Source organism: Macrobrachium nipponense, chromosome 32 (genome assembly GCF_015104395.2).
Source record: "Macrobrachium nipponense isolate FS-2020 chromosome 32, ASM1510439v2, whole genome shotgun sequence".
NCBI classification, from domain to species: domain Eukaryota; kingdom Metazoa; phylum Arthropoda; class Malacostraca; order Decapoda; family Palaemonidae; genus Macrobrachium; species Macrobrachium nipponense.
Window position 1 is genome coordinate 14,616,677 of NC_061094.1, and position 20,041 is coordinate 14,636,717.

General features: G+C 39.7%; 2 protein-coding genes across 2 annotated transcripts in view; one reads left to right on the plus strand and one right to left on the minus strand.

Annotated features, from left to right (window-relative positions):
• LOC135207234 (E3 ubiquitin-protein ligase Rnf220-like) overlaps positions 1-10,264 on the plus strand; it is a 17,571-nt gene extending 7,307 nt beyond the window's left edge. The window contains exons 4-8 of the mRNA XM_064238864.1: positions 5,948-6,320; positions 7,195-7,274; positions 7,789-7,985; positions 8,229-8,303; positions 9,708-10,264. Of these exons, the coding sequence (XP_064094934.1) occupies positions 5,986-6,320; positions 7,195-7,274; positions 7,789-7,985; positions 8,229-8,303; positions 9,708-9,779 (759 nt within the window). The 5' untranslated portion in view covers positions 5,948-5,985 and the 3' untranslated portion in view covers positions 9,780-10,264. The remainder of the gene's footprint in view (positions 1-5,947; positions 6,321-7,194; positions 7,275-7,788; positions 7,986-8,228; positions 8,304-9,707) is intronic.
• Positions 10,265-18,890: 8,626 nt separating this feature from the next.
• Positions 18,891-20,041, minus strand: part of LOC135207236 (E3 ubiquitin-protein ligase Rnf220-like) — a 156,424-nt gene continuing 155,273 nt past the window's right edge. Inside the window, 1 exon segment of the mRNA XM_064238865.1 lies at positions 18,891-19,030. Within this exon segment, the coding sequence (XP_064094935.1) occupies positions 18,959-19,030 (72 nt within the window). The 3' untranslated portion in view covers positions 18,891-18,958.

Below are 20,041 nucleotides of genomic sequence, written 5' to 3' on the forward strand. Positions count from 1 at the left end.
ATCTGATTCTTAAAACCACAAATCCACAACTGCTGCACTGAAGCCAAGTTATCTTCGAAGCTTGAATGAAAGAACGCCGTCGTTTGCGGTGGTTTGTGTGAAATTGTAAGTCTGTCAATATTTAGGTAGCTGGCTCTGTGAAATAATAAGGGCGATCATTAGGACATTCCAAAAGGGGTAAAAAAGTCTCTCCATTTGCGAGATAAAATCCATACAGTGTATATACGTTGTGAACGTAGTTTTTGTCTGTATACTTCCGGGCCATCACAGAAGTGGCCTAAAGGGTACGAAGCTCAATCGTGACACAGGTTTCCGGATCTGGGAATCCATTCCCGGAATCCATTGTGTGGTGGCGCAAGGCCCAAGTGCTTGCGGGAATCTCTCCTCGAGTTATGTTCTTCATCGCGCTTCCACCAACCTCATGTTTATTTACTGGACGCGACAGACCCTCGACTTTCTCACATTATTTTTCTATTCGCGTTTAAATAGAAATGTTCCTTTCCATTGCGGGGCAACTTCCACGCCATATTGTCACATTTAGAGGGAACGGCCGGTATCGGAGGTCATTCATTAGAAGTATTTTTAGCATTTGTTCACTTTAGATTCGTGATATACCGGATTACGAATTCATCGAACGCTAATGTGTGACGCTATATATACATATAAACAACAAGATTTCTCAGAGGACGTTTTTTATTTATTTGCTAAGGTTCGCACTCGTTGAACTGCGTTTTCATTTAGTCATTCTGTGCACAACTGGTAGTTAGAATTTTCGTTTGCATTTCTGTTTACGGAATACCTTTTTTCAAGTGTTTTGTATAAACCTTTTCAAAACGTCGTGGTTTTGACCAAAAAGCTCCCTGATTTTTTTCTCTGACTGCGAAATTCCTCTTCACCCACCAACTCCCACTCCAGAATGAACTTAGTCCGGAACAACTGCTTTACCAGTTCAGCTGGTTTTGTTCTGATACTGACCCCATTTTTATCTGGACTTCAAGAGAAACTCACATTTCAGCCAGAAGTAAAATTGGTGATAGGTAACATAGAATCATTTGCAAGGGTTGATCTTATTCCAAACAAGAGAGGCACTTCACCTAACCATGTTGGACTTCCGAGTCCTAAAACGGCAGCAGCTGTCAGAGAAGTCACTTGTAAGCAAGGGTTCTGACTCTGGGTAGCAACAGGATGTTCCAGCGAGGTTTTAGAGGCCATGGAATTTTTCTCTCTTTCTTTCTTTTCCATTTTCCACCACATTTCATGTAACTAAATGTATGACGGCAATTTCTTTTCCGCATCTCCTAGGATAGCGGAACATATAAATAAGGCTTTGGCTAATTTTTTGTTATTTATTTTTGTTTTATTATCACTAATTACATGTGATTCAGTGGTCCAGAGGTTTTAAAGGTCACCCGACGTACAAATGAAACTTACTTGCTGTCGAAGTTGTTTGACGTCTGTATATCATTCTAGTGGCAAACGTCGCCTACCTAAACGTTTATCCTTCAGTTCCAAACAGGTGTACCAAACTCTGTCAGTGTTTTTGTGTCGCATGCTCTAATGGTCAGTCTTACATTGGATGACGTTCGACATCAAATCCCAGAACGTGCCTCCCTTTCCAGTTGCGAACTTAGGTTTCCCTTTGGGGATTTTTCCAGGTCGTCAAGATTGGTTTAGAGGGATCAATATTTTCTTATCTTTGTGCTTTTGCTTTTCCACTTAACCCTTTTGTACAGCTGTTTACAAATAAGTGTCAGCTGCTCGGCTTAGTGCATTTAGCGTGCTTTTAGATCTCACACTCATAAGAAACTCACGGGCTCATTTGCAACTGTGAAACCCCTAAGCTTGATTATCTGAGAATTTGAAGCTTGTGGATTATTGAAAGATTCAGTGTTTGAATAACTATCCAAATTATTCCCTTACTTATTGTCGGTGTTAAAATATAAAAATATAATTCCCCCAAAAGGTAAAAAGTATGAAAAATCTATAACTAAGAACTGAGTTTCTAAGTTGCATATGTACCAGTGTGCAGTGGGTCATTGGTAGAGCACTTGGATCCAGACTTGCCGCCCACTAGTCTACCCATCTGTGAACAGTCCAGAAAAAGAGCGTGGCGAGTGGCCGCCTCATCCTTAGACTTGCTGAAAACCGCAAGGCTCCCCTGTGGCGTCTTTCATGATCAAGAATTTGAAAAATGGAAAGGTCTAATCATTGGAAGTTTCTGCTTATTGTTCGGGGCGTTTCCTCAGGGGAGTGTGGACAAACATACAAGGAAATGTAGCCTTCTAATGCATCTTGTGATGCATGGAATTATATCGACCAACCAAAAATCAGGCTGACAGATTCACTAGAGGCAGAAACCAGAGCGCGTGGATCGAAGGTTGCAATTTATTCTGCCGTTCATTGTGTTTCGTTGGGAGTGTCACCAACAGTGATTGGACGAAAGCGAATGCCTTCTAGTCATCGTTAAATATATGCGTATATTGGATGAAAAACGGCGACCGATTTTGTCTGCAAATACCAAAGAAGTAAAATCCACGAAACAGCTTTTACCGCTCTAGTTAATCTTTACCTCGATGAAAAGGGGTTATCAGAAAAACAGGAAACTATCAGCATGAAATGAACGCCACTGAAGAAATGGGTGCATTCAATAATAATAATAATAACAGTAATAATAATAATAAACACTCTTCTATTGCTTGAATTTGAGAAGAACAGGTAAAAGGATTTTGTGGTTTACACTGTAGCAGCTGAGTGAAGAAGTCTTTCCTAACGGCTGCCAAAAATGAGGTATTTTTCGGTGTCTGCAGCTGGTAGCAGGAGGCATCACAGGACATTGCATGCAGAAATAGATACTTGATTATTGGTTATTTCCCCAATTTAACTTCTCATAACTTTTCTAGCTTTCTCAAGTGGAGCGTCAACAAATTTTCGTTCACTGAGCGATAGGTCAGGAACAGGACATGATTCCAAATCTTTCGAGTAAATGAGTGGGAAGAGCGCTGTGCACTACGAGGGACACAGCCATATTGGTACTCTCATGAATTCATACGTGTTGATGGTTTAAAATACGCAAACACACTTATGGCTCTCAAATACGTAAGTAAGTAATTGAATCTTACTAAATGACGCCAGGAGTATTATACTATTTAATAGCAACAGTCCTCTAATGAGGTATATAATAGTGATGGTCAAGAAAAATCCTCCTCATCCAGCAATGATTCCGTCTCAACGAAGAAAGATCTTTACGGCCTCGGCATCTAATGTCTTCCGCGGATGAAGTTTAACGGCAATTTTTTACTTAATTGACTTGTACAACTTTTATTTTGATATTTCACAAAATATGAGTGAAGCCTTAATACCACCCCCCGTCCTTTACATGTATAACCATTCACAGTTATACTGAAATATTTCGTACTATCGTCAGAGAAAGACAACTATTTATAAATAGATTTGGCAGTTGCAGAAGGATTATGTTGTCTTAGCATAATGTATGCAACTTTAAGACTATAAATTTTTTATGTCTGTTTTGTTATAGAAAAGTTTCTTTCCATAATTTCCAAAGTAAAGAAACGAATCGAGGGCATCCTAAAAGAGTTTTCATCATTTAACAGAAAAATATTAGGTTTTATTTAACCAGATTCTAGAGAATCACTTCGAGGAGTTCGGGAAATCAGAGTGATCGTTGAATGGCTTATGACATTTCTCAAAATAATTCACAGTGGTTCTATTCTAAAGTTCGTATCCATTCCGCTACAGTTACGAGGTAGATTATTTTTTATGAAACTGATGCCCATTGCCTGCTACTATCCTGAGTATTTAACGTATTTTGATTGACCATGTTGGAGTGAAGTCGTGGCGCCGGTTGTGTGGCATTTGTTTTTAATTTCGGGGAATGGCGGTAGAGTGAGATGAGTGATGAGGGCTCGTTTTGCCGATCCGGGTGACAGTTCGCTTATTTATCTCCTCGTGTGAGGTAACGTGAATAAACGTCCTTTAACAGTCTCAGAAACATCTCTCCCGTCAACAGTCGGTTTAGTCTGCGCTGCTCTCGCGTCTCCGGAGACTTATTTCAAACCAAATCTTAGCTAGAGTCATATACCCTCGCTGCTTTGCCTGCGTTTTCTTTTGCACAGTGAACCAAGACTCTCTCGTTCTCCATTCTTTTGGTTGTTCTTACTATACCTTTAGGTATTTTTACAAATAATGGTATTTTTATTGGCTTTCCTAGTCGTCGTCAAGAACTGCGAAATATTATCGCTGTTTACGTCTTTGTCAAAGCATAACTTCACTTCAGAGTTTTCGAGAAATAATAATAATAGAAATGATGATGATGATGATAGACAAGGCTTAATTCAGATCAGGCTTACATTGAAAAGGAAAGACATAATATGATTCAAGGAAAATAGTATTGCAAAGAATTTAGAAACTTCACGACGCCCAAGATGGACGTTGAACACCTTTGCACGGGGACCCTCGGCAGAGACTTCAAACTGCCTCAACTCTCAAGTGTAACAAAGGCTTATCTTCCCAACCATAAGCACTAATGTAAAGCCCTTTTCACGCCACCTCAGTTGACAGTGTACCAAATGCTATTCTTCAGATACATATCAACAAAAATAGAGCTTCTTTCAGTCCACCTCTCTCTCAAAGTAACGTATTGTTTACCTATCTGTACCGACTAAAGTAGAAACTCTTGTGAGACAACCTCAGTTTTGATGGCACTCATTTGTTTTCCTAACAAGTGCCACAAAGACTTCATTCCCCAGCCGTAGGGACTGAAATAGAGGCTTTTATTCTGCCGTCATTTTCTGGGCAATAAATGTGAATCCAGGTAAAATGAGAAGAAAAAAGAAGTCACAGGAAATGAAGTCACATTAATCTTTCCTAGATAGTGACCCCCAATGGTTTCAACCCGGTATGTATCCACCTTTGCGGTTTGTTTAGTAGAAGCCCGTTGGGGTTTGCCGTAAAAACTATAGGCTGTAAATTAATGTGACCTTTTCTTCTGAGACTTTTTTTCCTAGCCAAAATTGTGACTTTTTTTCTGTTACTTTTTTCCTGTAACTTTATCACCGACCACCGTGAAAACTTATCTTCTGGAACTATAAAAATGACCAATGAACTTGACATCTGATGAGCGCGGGAGTAAATTTGATAAGATTCCCAAGCCTTCAGACTTTCAACTATCAAATTACTTTTGGTAGAGAGATAGTGCCGTCAGTGTGCTTCATGCGGTGCACTGCAGGCATTATCGTTCGTGGAGCGTCCCTTCGGCCCCTAACTGCAACTCCTTTCATCCCTTTTACTGCATCTCCGTTCATATTATCATTGCTCCATCTTACTTTCCACCCTCTCCTAACAATTGATTCTTAGCGCAACTCACAGGTTTTCCTCTTGTTACACCTTTCAAACCTTTATACTGTCCATATTCGTTTCAACGCTGAATAACTTCATAGGCCCCAGCGCTTGGCCTTTGGCCTAAATTCTGTATTTTATTCTATTCTATCGAATTATTTTAGAGGACGCCAAATTTGACTCGAGTACCATAAGCCTTCGTGGCCTTTTTTTCAGCTTGAATTCTGAAAAAAAAAAAAAATGATGCTAGTATCGATAACAGTCAGTGAATGGGAACTCGGAACTCTGTCATTTTGATTGGCTAAATTCGTCAATAGAAGTGGAACAGTTGTGCATCCGGAATCCTGAGTCAGTCATAGTGGCTTAATTAGAACATTTTTTTCAGGTTTCCAGAGTAACACATGTTTAGCCTCCCAGTCCTGCGGACAGAAACAGAGTATTTTTCAGGGTAACTGCGTTTAAGTGCAACAGATGCTCATCTTCGCAGCCATAGACTATAGCGGAGATTTATTAGGAATCGTTGAGTTATCAGCATGTCAAATTATATCTCCAAAGCCATACAGTTTTTCTAGTGTATTTTAATTTTCCTCAGCCATTGGGACCAAAGTAGAACGCGGAAGTGAAGACGAAATGGTGGATGTGTGTGATGACGACGTAGAGGCCTTTGGTCCTTCTCAGTACACCGACAAAGACCTCAGCAGTCTGGAAGAGAATGATCGCCCGTCAGATCAGGATTCCGACTCTTACGATCATCCTCAGAATGAAGAGTCGTCAAACCGGCTTATCAATGTGATACCAACGACTAACAGCACTGGCGGCTCCGTACTGCAGCCCTCCCGAATAACTAGGGCAGAGGATGACATTCAAAATTCTCCACCTCCTTCCCCTGGCGACTTTGAAGCGTCTTTCTCGTCGCCAGATGGTCAGGGTATGACTACGGGCAGCAGTCCTCATAATCTGCAGAAGTAAGTTTAAGTCAGTGGTATTCAGTTTTTTCTGAGATCCCCGCTGGGCAAATGTTGATTTGAAAACAGTATGTAAGATTGTAATTTTGTGTGGAAACGATTGCTTATCGTAAATCTTTATTTATGCTTCATTTCTTCCTTAACTGATTTTTATTTATTTTTATTCGGCGGTTTTGTGATATCTCATGACCATTGTTGTATTCATACCATTATTGCTTACTGAATCCGCACATCCACCCACCCTTACCAGCAATACTCTAATCAGGTTAATAAACTTCTGTATAATTAACCACTGGGTGTATTTTAATTAGCTTTATTACTTTAATTTCATTCATTTACTGCACACATTTTTTAAAAAGTCAAAGACCGATTTTTCTTAATAATTAATCTACACAATCTGTTGTTTTAGAAATACTTTTATTGGCTCTTTTCCAACTGCTGTCACCCTCTCTTATGAGTGTTCGGTGGGGCAGGTGCCGATCTGTTTTTACAGAATCACTCGTGACCTGCTATATCGACTTGTGGATAAACCTTGGGGCATTCTTAAGAGCAACTTTATCGATCTCGTGTAAAACTTGCCAGATCTTCGAGTTTCCCTACGCTGTTGCGTTTAGTAATATATTTTTCCATATACACATTAATCATCTTCGCATATTTTATTAGTCTGTAGAGATATTTTAAACCATTATTGTTTTTCACTGAATCCAAACTTATGATCGAAGCGCTAATAGCATCCTGTTAAATGTTACAAGGGTCGCTCTTAGAAAGGTATAATACATCTGTCCAAAGAAAGTTTGAAACATTATGTTTCCTTGGTTGTTGGTCAAAAGCATAAGCCACTTAAATTACAATCGTTATTCTCTTATGATTTCAGCAAGAACACAGAAACTGGTATTGACTCGGTGAACTCGCCAAGCTCCTCCGTCAGTCAGAAGGATTCAAACAAAGACTGTGGTAAGTTAAAACGGCAATCTCTTGGCATTTTAGCTGTTTTTTTGGCGGTGAACGTTTAGTTCGTTCATTTTTCACTTGGAGTCTCTATTTCTTTCTCACTGCGGAGATTTAAATTTTCCTTATGTTATTTTGTCTCGCACTTTAAAGTTCTATATTCCTTGCATATTGCATATTATGGCCATTGTATCTTCTTAGGAGAGATAACATTGAATCATATGACGGTTATTCTTAATAGTAGTACTAATAGTAGCACCATTAGTACTAGTAGTAGGAGTGGAGTAGGAGTATTACCAACATTAAAGTTGTAGTGCTAACTAGTTGATGTCAGTTTTCCAAACTATCTTAAGGCTGAGTGCAGTGTATAATGTTATGTTCGCGGCGTTGTGTGTAACAAACTGAAAAAACTGGAAGGCCATCGGATTGCTTAATGGGCCTTTGTTATTTCCCTCACATGTAGTACCGTGAATCATCAGGTAGTTGGTTTTTATTAATGAATGCGCGCGAATCGTTCCAGAGACTGACATTCCTCAAGAGAATTCGAGGTTAAGCTCTGGCGAAGACGAAGGGAGTGACTCTCTCAGATCCAGTTTCCAGAGTGGAGGTGGCGTTGTGGGTGCTGGAGTAGGACCTACGATGGAGGCTCTTCGAGCTCGAGTGAGAGAGCTGGAGGAGGAACGCTTGATGGGACGCTACTCTTGCCGCGTTTGCCACGTCAGTTCCTCTTCGTTTTGACTCGTATCATTAGGCTAAGTCAGAGACGCTTGGTGACGCTTGAGTCTATATCGAGGGTTGCCAAAGCATTCAACGTTTATTTCAAGCTGAAGAACATATATTTTGAGCGATATGTCTCATCTTTTTTTCATTTCGTTTCTTTTATGTTATCTTATGAGCCATTCTTTTTATTGCCATAACTATATACTGAAACCTTTAATCATTATTTTCTTTATCGAACAGGGAGACTATGATAAACCTGTGGTGTCCATATCTTGCTGGCATGTTCACTGCGAAACCTGTTGGCTTCATGCACTGGTAAGTCACTTGGCTCCTCAAAAGCCACTTCATTACGATATGTGACTCAGAAAGGAATTCGTGGGTGTTTATAAAGATTATTTTCATGGACATATGACGAATGAACTAAATGTTATCTAGAATGACTTAGGGTAACAATTACTTGCTGTTAATTTGAGCTGAAAATTCTTTTGTCTCGATGTGGAAGTATTCGTTGACTTCATCTTATTATTTTCTGTATTGATATTGTGGATTGAGTAAAGTAGCGTTCTCTCTCTCTCTCTCTCTCTCTCTCTCTCTCTCTCTCTCTCTCTCTTCTCTCCAAATATCTGACTCAAGCTATAAAAGACAAGATTTTGGTCATTTTACGGACTACTTCCTTTAAGATTTCGTTATATAAGTGAACATTATAGGTATGTAGGTACTGACCATTCATTGCAGATAACTAACCAACTTTGGTTTAGTCAAAATGTTATCAGAAAGTTGTCTCCAGGACTTCTTTATTCTATAAGAAATTTATTTTGCTTTTTTTTTCTAAAGCACTGTTATAACTACCCAATAACTACCGACAGCAATAACATTGCTGCATTGTAGGTTGAACGATCACGAAAGGTTAAGAGTTAAGCAAAGCTTAGTGTGACCGGATATCGTTCACTGTGAAGGCGGGTCATTCTTTTGGTCCACTGTAATCAAAGTGCCAGGCACTACATCGACTGTTGAAACGGTGTGACTAAATGAAGCTAACAGCAGCGCACCAACTATAGCAGAGTTTGTGATTTAAAATGAATATGAAGTCAGTATAAAACCTTGATTATTCAAGTAAGAACATTCTCTATACTGATGTAATGGGATAGCATTAGAAAATTCCAAATGGTTTAGTTCCCTACATATTTGTACACGTTTGTAATAAACAGCTTTAGCCAGCGATCATAAATCGCTGGCTAAGATGACTTAAAACTTGATAACCACTTTTCAATTCATTTACACCATCGAAAATTTACATGGCTGAAATACTTGTTTTACTTCTGTTTAATTAACATCTTAGTTAAATTACTAAAATCTTGAAGATAACAGGAAGTCTAAAATATATTTATGGCAATTTTTTCTCTTTCTTGTCACAAATCTTTTCGGTATCAATAAGGAAGTTGTTAAATTATAAATATTCTCCTCAAAAAGTATCATCATGAAAAATAAAAGGACTAGAAAATAATTTTTAAGCTCTGAAGTAATACAGTATTATCTGAAATTGCTTTCGCCCCCCAAAAAAATCAGTCAGTTGAAAATAGATTTTCTATTTTTTTTAAACAGATTTTCTGTAATGTCAGTCTGTTAAGATCTGTAGTACTATGTGGTGAAGAATTATTGTCTATTACAGAAAAGGGCCACAACATAAATTGTTCTCTTTTTACTGTTTTCTTCTCTCAGGCTGCCAAGAAGCTGTGTCCTCAGTGCAGCGTGATAACCTCAACCTCAGACCTTCGACGAGTTTACCTCTGACCGCCATCGGTGCTCCCCATCAGAACTTGGCTCTTCGAGGACCGAGGTACTTCTAGGTTTCAGTGGAATATGTCGTCACCAGCTCCATTCAGAAGCCGAATCAGTGGTCATATTCACGACCTCGACTCCATTCAGATCATGGGAGAGATAATATTACCACCATACAAGATACCCAAGGGAGGCGTCGAGATAGGTCACTGGGGTATGGGTAATTTGAAGCAAAATGACTTCCGGAACCATTGGGAAATCTTTGAGGAGTCAAGTCTCCAAGTTGGTCATTATTTCTCACATTGGAACGTGAATGGAAAAATGTTAAACCAAAACAAGTTTGTAACTTTGTGATGAATAGATATTTATTTTGATACTTGTGAAGAATATTAGCTACCCTGACATCTATCCAGTGAAGATCGTCACCTTGTTCTTGGAATGCTTTTCCGCTCCCCACTCTCTGTTTGTTATGAACATTTTGGAATAAATACTCTCTTGCGCCAGATGTTGTTTTACTGTGCGTCGTATCCAATTGCCCAAAAAGAATCTTATGTAAACATTGCAAATGAATAAATATATTCTAGTTATATTCGTCATTCAGAATATTTTTAGTAGCATGGAAATGAAAGACAATTAATAGACTCCAAGTAAACAGAAATTTCTGTTTACGGTTGAAAATTCCGTGTGAGATGAAGTAGCAGACTTTTTTTTTTTTTTTTTTTTTTTTTTTTTTTTTTTTTTGCCAGTTCAGCGAGAGAGTTTTCATTTAAGTTCGCTTGCATATCGTTCAGAAGAGAATGCTATAGGTAGGTAGAATTGTAATCTGAGGGAGAACAAATATTGAAAGAAAGACTTTCTAAAGCCAAACTTTAGAAAGATTTTGATTTGTTTTTACCAAAGCCGTTCCGAACGCCTGGGGGTAGCTTCAAATATTGTCAACAATGACTTATAAACAGCTAAAAGAAGTATAATTTGGCATATTTTGACTCACTGAATTTCTTATGTGATTAGTTTCCCGTGATGAACTTTTTAGTTCATGAGTACAAAATATCCATCTTCGGTTTCTCACGGGAAACTGGTTGTTTGTTTTAAAACGACCGTTCTGCTATGTTTGCGTTTCTCCAGAGGAGTTTCGGAAGGCAGCATTCGGAACCCCAAGAGAAGTATTTAACGCTGACAGTGAGAAGCTAGTGCCAGTCCGAGCGAGACCAGACTTTCGCACATTACCTCCGTACCCGGGGACGCATCTCGAGGGTATTCGCCCTCCCTTATTTTATTATTCGTATGAACGTAAGGTCTTTTGGCATGCCTGCATAAGTGAACTACAGCCTGTCGGTGGCTCTTGACTGGACTGATCAACCGACTACTTTACATCGCTATCCACCATCGACACGGCGATCGTACGTAGTACCTACTCCTTCGCAATAATTCATTGGAACAGATGCGCTTGAGGTAAGTAGGTCACCCTGAATAGCAGATGTGGTATTTAAATGGTGATTGAAGCCACATTTACTTATGCAGTAGTCAATCTTAAGGTTCCATTATGCCCTCGACCTACTAAACTAAATCACCCTTTGTTTATATGTAATTTCCATGTATGAGGTGATGTTCCAAAGTTCGTTCATGTTAAGAGTCCAATGATCAGTACGGTATTAGAAGTGATTGGGGGGGGGGGGGGGGGTCTGTGTTTACTATACCTAGGGGTCTTAGTTTATCTCCCTCACTAGGATCAATATTTGCTCGTGTACTTTAGGCGGTGAGTGTTGAACTGTTGTGGTGTGGCATTCATTTCGGAACGTCTTCGTTAATATATTTCACTTGATTTAATATTGATTGGCTTGGTCACTCGTATCTTTGGCACTAATATTCAAAGCCTTGTATAAATTCACATTCGAAAAGTGTTTTCAAAGGCTCTCGTAAAAATGTTAGAATATCCAAGGGCGGGACTTTTCGGTAATGGATTAGGGAGGGTTATCGCTGGCAAGGTTGTCTCTCTGAAAGCACACCTGTCTTTATCAACCAACATTAAGAGTTTTCATAACTGTCTGGATTGGTAATTGCATATGAAGTATAAAAAGTATTTGTTAAAGCATATTATTTTAGTTTTATTTAAATCGTACATTATAAAAAAGTTTAGTCCATGAGATTCTTCGTTAATTATTCCAATTGTATATTAACAGTGAGCACAGTTATTAATATATAATGGATATTAGATTTGGGAAATATAACGCTGAATTACAATTGTACAAAAATGAACTTCCTTTTTTATTGTTTTTTTCTTATGAGCCCTTACTGGGAAGGCCTTGTGGTGCTCTGAAATTAATGACATAAGAGTGGCGTAGGAAGTCGCGAGTCGAGTAACGCTTTATATACGTAGTATTTCAAGCCGTCAAGAGGTGGTTTATCGAGCCCTCCGTTGTTAGACTGACTTTTTTTTTTTCTTTTCTTTTATCCTTCAGCCGGTTTTAAAATCATGGCGGCCTCTGCTGATTCCGAGTCGTGTATATTGTGGAATCGTCTGCCATGAGCGATAGGGAAAGTTATAACGATCCAGCAACTTCCGCTCTGCGTTGGATTGCTTGTCCTCATTTCATGTTGCATTGCTGTTACCGTCGGCAACATAATTTTGGTGTGGTAGTATCTCTAAATAATGCATGAAATAGTTTATCTGAGACTTTCATAAATTTTTGTGGCTATTTTAGATTATTTTAACGATCGGTCTCTAAAAGAACCACATCGTCAGTTGTAAAGCATAATACCGAGGATTTCAGTGTCGCGTGAACGGCTCGCGTGAATTTGATATTGCGGTTACATTTTGTTAGCATAATGATCCAGGTCATAGTCAATGTATCAGTGTACACGTCAGTAGAACAAATTGTAAGTCGGGTGAGAGAGCATTTGAACATTGCGCACCAAGACCGTACAACAAAATACCGCCTGGAGTGAAGATCATACAAGAAATATAATTTAAAAAGCAACTAAAGACTACTATTCTGTAGGAGCTCCGATACTAATGAGAAAACACTTAAAACAGTTATAAGATATAAAAAGCAACCTTTTTAGAAAATAAAGTAAAACTAAGTAGCCTGACACTAAGCAGAACTTGATACTAATAAATCGATACGGATGTTGTTCAGATATTTGATCCGAATAATATTTCAATGGATGGGAAACTATGAGGATATATGTTTTTCACGCAATTAAGAGCGCGGATGGCGCTGTAGAGTCTAGCAGAGAAAGGCGTCCCGTTGACTCATTTGGGGACTGAGGTGGTTTTTTGCGCTGCAGCTACAGGAACTAACGGATACTTCGCAGACTAACTTTTACTAGAGCTATGATTTTGTCTGTGTGGGTCGTACTTGCAAATTTACATCGCTACTATCTGCCCAAGAGCGAGAACCACACTGGCATAAGAATTACTTATATATATGTGTGTGTATATATATATATATATTTATCTATATATATAATATATTATATATATATATATATATATATATAATATATATATATATATATATATATATATATATATATATATATATATTTAGAGAACTTTTCGAGCCATGAGCTCTTCCGCACTTCATAGCAACTGAGAGTCATTACGCGCGAAGTTTATTGATGAAATTTCGTGGAACCAAGATCTAGCGAAAATTCATAATCAATGAGTGTCTTTATTCAGCAAGTTGACCAGGAAATTAAATTGATGTGAAAAGTTGTTCAAACTGAAGAAAAAATAGACTCGGAAAATGAAGATGATCGAAGAAACATTAAGCGCTAATTGATGAACAAAGCTCCCCTAATGAATTCGGCCAGTACCCACAGACGCTGCTGCTGTAGTCTAAACAAAAACGGTATCGAAAAAGATTCGTTTGTTTATAAGCGGATAAGTCTTAACTTGGTTATTAGTGATTATAACTCACAAGAGGAAACTTTAAAGTTCTCTTACAATTGATGATCCCCGTACAATCTTGCTTCTCTATATTATGATGAAGTTATTAGTTACTGTTTAATCATTGGAATTTTAATACCAAATACAGAGAAGAAAGCCGAGAAAGCTCTTCATCTTTGCATCTTTGTTTATGTCCTTCCGGTGGCAAATTCCCAATATGTGTACTACGTATTACGGCATCTGGCCCGGTTTTTTTTTTTTTTTTTTCTTTTTGCGCAATGTCCGTAAGTTATGTTAGGTCAGGGTGGATTATTTCTTTGAAGACATTTGAATTTAGGTGTAGGAAACAATGAGATTATTTGCAAGAAGAATCTATGGTTAGTTTTCAAGATATGGCGTACCGGTTTTTCCTTGTAAGGTGCGGGTACGCTGTAGTAGTAGAGTAGTAGTAGTAGTAGTAGAAGTCGGCGGGCTATGCCTTTGAAACGGCTCCACTGTTACAGTCCGGGAATAATTATGGCGTCAGGTGGGAATGGCCAAATGAAGTCCTTGGAAAATCGAGGGCGGTTTACAACTTAGGAAAATATAGAAAGTTTTCCGACTCGAAATGAAACGATAGATTCGTTTATTTAAGGACGTCTGGTTAAAGGGTGAAGCACATTAGGGACGATTAGTTTTTGTTTTGGAACTTTGGAAGCTTCCCAGTGTATTAGTCCTGCTTCTGATCCAACTCCTGGTATTGGAAGCACTGGATTACAGTCGGTATCTGTAGCAAATATTGCAATTTTGAACGCCTACTTATCACTTCGTATTTCTTTATTCCTTCTTGTCTGCGGTGAGCTTTCTATGATGGGATGTTACATCCATTTGGTTTTAGACTTCAATGTCGCAATCTTTTCCACCTTTTACTGAACATTACAGCAACGGTGTTTTAGTTTTCTGTATAAAACTTCTGTCCGCCCTTAGATCTTTAGAACTACAGAGACTAGAGGGCTGTAAATTGGTATGGTAATCATCCACCTTCCAATCATCGTACATACCAAATTGCAGCCCTCTAGCCCAAGTACTTTTTATTTAAGGTTAGTTATAATCGTACATCTGGCAGCGATGTAGGTACCAGCAACATAGGCCACCACCGGACCGTGGCTAAGTTTCTTGGGCCGCGGCTAAGAGTTTTATGGACAGTGTACCACCGGACAGAAATCTCGATTGCGTCGTAGAAACTTCGGTGCATTTTTTACTTGTTTTCATTTACACATGACAGAAACGTGTGTCCTCTCTGATATTTTCTATCACGTGTCCATTTATGACGGCGGATTGTGTATCAATGTACTTTTGCCTTGTGTCTACCGAGTCGTCGTGTTTAGACTCCCATCGTCTAGCCCGAGGTCAGCATTTCTTGTTACTAGATCTTGTTTACGTTGGGTATTTAGCAGCTAATGACCTAACTATATGGAGACTGTAAGATGCCATTCTTTGCAATGATGTATTTCCAGGCTGAAATTTATGATTTGGAAAACTACACTGTTCTTTCTCTGATTCTTTGAGCACAAGTATTCATTCTTATAAATGAGGAAAAGGATTCAAAGGTGGAAATATAGCCATAGCTGTGAATGATTGGACCATTAGGGGCTTTATCTGCTACTCTTAGGAACGAACCGAGTATTTACTCAGTCATTCTGAATGTTTCCGTTTTTCAATACTTCAGAATGACTGTATCTTCATCAAGTCGATGATATATATTTTGGTTTGATGTAGACATTTACTGCCTGAATTTTCTAATATCAGCAGTGACATGATTATTTAGATGCATCATTATTACCGCTGGTTTTTTCTGCTTATCAAATTGTTTTGCTTTTTCAATAGCTTTCAGCTGCCACACCATGTTGTAAGCAGCCGAGGATCTTGGTATGATCTGATCCAGAACTGTGCGAGAAAATATAACAGTGGGACCGGTTGGTTCCTTTGAAATGACAATGCCTCCCTTGACAGTTTATTCTATCCACGGGTTGGAGCTTCGTGTGAAATTAGCGCTCCAATTAATTGAAGTTTTTGGCATTACATTTTTTTTAATATGATAAAAAGCTAATAAAATCATTAATGATAGCCTTACTTGCTATCCGTAAGAAACAATATATCATGAATTCTCTGCAAAAGATCCAATCCAATCAAAAGTTGAGCTCGAAAAGGGAATGAAGATGAAACAAGCTTTAGAATTTTTATAATTTATTTTTCATCCTATCTCTGTAGCGATACATGACTCTGGAACCACACGCACTGGTTGCTGCTGCTGCTGCGACTGTCAGGTGGCCCTCGAGTGTTTCGCCCGAGGGTAACCAGAGGCGTCCCACACTCGTGGGTCACATGACGTCAAGTCTTCAAGGTAACAGACTTGACTTGTGAGGGGTCAAATGGAAGGTCAGGGGAGACCGGAAGGACGTGAGCAGGATTTTTAAAAAGTGTCAAATTATGAGAGAGAGAGAGCGAGAGACATGGTTCACTCTTCCTCCAACCTCCTGAGGGCTGTTGGTATTAGAAGTCGGTGTAAGTGATCCCTCTTTCAGTAACTGCAATGAAAGCATAATTATATACACCATGAATCACATACCATCCATTCCAAAGCCTCTCATCAACAGGACGCGGTTGTGTTTTCCTCTTGTTGTAGGATTTGTGTCAGGTGGAGGAGAGCAGAGCACTTGCGGCGACGTGCCGACTGGTTCCTTCCGACTTCGGGCGGAGCAGGAACGGCAGAGAAGCGAAAAGGAAAAGGCTGAGACTGGAGATGACGTCGAGGAGTGAGTGAGGTATTTGACTTCGCGAGTCTCCCCTTTCACTTCTGCATTGTCCCCGGCAGCAGCAGCAGCGGTGTGAAAAATTAATATCCATTTTTTTCTACTAAATATTTTGTGACAAGAATCCATTGTCGTTAAAAAGATATTTATACAGTAAACCTCTCTAAAATACATATACATATTATAAAGCTGCGGGAGCTCAATCAACACTCAAACACTGCCTATTTATAAAGGTTATAAAGCTCTTTTTATTAGTGGCTTAAAGTACAATTTGGCTACGATGCTTTGCACTCGAAGAGTGTAAAGTTTGGTAGAGTTCTCATAGTAATAAGGGTTATTCTTCACTGTGCACGACCAATACACGCACGCACGCACACACACATACACACAAGCCCGCACACAAAGGCGAGAACGACCATCCATACACACCCACACACACATACAAGTACAGGAGGACAGCTTTGCCAACATTAATTTAGTCAACAACATTATGCCATTATCATTCTTTAAGCAGTTTGAAAGGGAAATACATTTTTAAATAAGAACATAAGGAGAAGTTGAATCACTCGTTTGTAATACCACTTTCACATGACACGTAATGATTTTCTCCACGAGAGAGAGAGAGAGAGAGAGAGAGAGAGTGAGGGGAAAGGAAAAAGAGGGGAAAGGAGGGGATTCCGAGCGCTTCGAATCCTTTCCTTTTCTTTGTCGGTTTAAATGTACACAATTGAAAATATAACACAGGTGATTTGGAAAGTATTACAATATTTACAAGTTCATTTTATTTCCTAAGTTCTTTTAATATCATCGGTAACCACCAACCAAGCCCTCGCGAGATGAGAAGATGTAGCGGTGAAGAAGGTCCCTCGATCGTCCGCCTCATATCCCGGTGGTCTTGGTTCCTCTTCTCTGGTTTGGTTTTTTTGGTCTTCTCAAAATACTGCTCAGTCGAAATACAAAAGAACAGCAGAGTCTACGCTTAAGAAGCAGTGGGTGTTAAGGCATGTGTGTAAGCGATGACGGGGAGGAGTATGGGCGAGATGAATTTGTACACACGAGAGGAAAAGTTGAAGGTTTCTGTCAGAGAAATGAAGCCTCTGTTGCTTCTGAATACATACAAGATTTCTAATCCTTTGTTTTTATGCTCTTCCCTAATACAACAATTTTTTTTCTTACCTTTAGGAAAAAAAATAGAATGCTACGGTGAATACTACTACTATACTAACACGGTCTCTTCAATGGGAGGTTAGGGTGTGCCAAGAAATTGATAGCAACAAAAACGAGAGCTAAATTTAGGCAGCCCAATCTTGGAATGAACCGCCAAAATGCCAATCATTTTGATACTTTGTGTTTTCATCTATCCATTCATTTGCATCATTGTTATTGTTTTACTCGGTGTTGTTATGTGAGGCTGGACTAGATGGATCATACATGTTATTGCTGTCAGTAGTTGGTGGGCTGAGTGAAGAGGCAGTGGAAGGCGCAACAGAAGATGAAGAATTTTCTAGTGCAGGTATAATGGGCGAAGGGACGATGCAGCCTGACTGCAGGCTGGATGCTGCTGTGGACAGGCTGAAAGACTGGCTGAAAACAGGTAAAGAATTACTAATAGCTACGGGAAACGAAGACGAAGAGGAGGAGGAGGAGGAGGAGGAAGAGGAGGAGGAAGAAAGCGAAGCTATGCTTTTGAAAGAAGAAGACGATGATGCAGTACTAGAAGGGAACGCTTGTACTGGAGGTCCAGGCGAAGAAGCCGTCGTGCCTGCGAGTGCCATAAGGGAACTGGCTGTGGTGGCGGTGGGGAAGAGTGGTGCTGCCAGTGCCGCCGCAGAGAACGACGAAGGTGGGTGAGAGGCAGCGTCTTCTGCGGGAGGAGACACCTCACACGATCTGGCTGGATGATGAGATGCCAGTGGGCCCAGAGGATAGATACGAACGGGCGCCACGGTGGGCGAAGAGGACGGGGAGGTATGTGGGACAGTTGTAGCTGAGGAGGAGGATTTTTCCGGGGCACCATCCAGAGGCGTGGGTGCAAACGATGACGACGGCGGAGAGGATGAGGAGGAGGAGGAGGAGGATGACATCAGGTTCTGGATGGAGATGATAGAGTGAGAGAGGCGGCTGCTGCTGCTGCTGTTGATGGCTTGAGAGTCTCTGGAAGGGGGGTGCGAAGAGTTCAGGGGCCCCTTCAGAGGCAGGGGGAGCTTGGGTTCGGAGGATGGACTGGTTTTGCTCATGGCAGAGACGTTACCCAAAGAACCGAGAGAAGGCGGCGGCGGCGACGACGGGCTTGGAGGGCCAGAAACGGCAGGTGCAGGATGTGGATGTAGGGCATTGGCGGAGCGCACGGAAGCGATCATGTCTCTTGCTGCTGCTGCTGCTTTGGATTCTGCGAAAAGAGCAGGAGGGGGCGCGGAGGAGGTTGGTATATGGGTCATGGTGGTGGTAAGGATAGGGGGTGAGGAGGAGGAGGAGTGGCTGGCGGTTAGCTATGGTGGAGTTGGTGGTCACAAGTGAATAGGACGCAGATCCTCGGGTGACACGCTCTGGGAACACTGGGGACACTCCGTCTTGATGCCCTGTGTTGGGGAGTGGAAACACATTATTACACAGTCCATACAATACACATACACACATTTTATATGACACATATGTATAACCTGAATCACGAAAGTTTGGAACGTGATAAATCCATAAATAAAGGTATAAGCCACAAGGGAAAATAAACAACAGAGTTTCCGCAAGATCTTTTGACGTTCAACGTCCTTTACTTAGCAGATGAATGCTACGGTGAATACTACTACTATACTAACACGGTCTCTTCAATGGGAGAGGTTAGGGTGTGCCAAGAAATTGATAGCAACAAAAACGAGAGCTAAATTTAGACAGCCCAATCAGTAAAGGACGTTGAACGTCGAAAGATCTTGCGGCAACTCCGTTGTTTATTTTCCCTCGTGGTTATACCTCTATATATATATAATATATATATATATATTATATATATATATATAATGTATATATATATGTTATACATATATACTATACAGGCATGTATGCATATATATGTGTAAATTCTCACAGGATATAATATGTAAATTTACAGATATATATATATATATATATATATATATATATATAGATATATATCTATATATATATATATATATATGTATATATATATGGTATATTATATAATCTATACATACAGGCATGTATGCATATATATGTGTAGGTATAACATGTATATTTACAGATATGTCAAAGATATCGTTTAACATCCAATGCACTCTTTACCCCGGGAATAATTTACCACCTGGCCTAGAGGAATTAAATTAAGTGCTCATTGCTTCCAAACCAGGCAGTAATTCGAATCCCACAGGTGACGAAGTTCTTATCAAATAGGCGTTTACTTATGGACCACCCCAGGTGACTGTCGTAAAACTCTTGTACTATTTTTTATAATTTTTGTTTCTCTCAGAAAAACTATTTTCTGCCCAGTCAAGGCAAAGTGGAGTAAATAGTAACTCTGATGAGGATGAACAATATATGGTTCAGTGAATTTAACTTTGATTCCATTAAAACCAAAATGT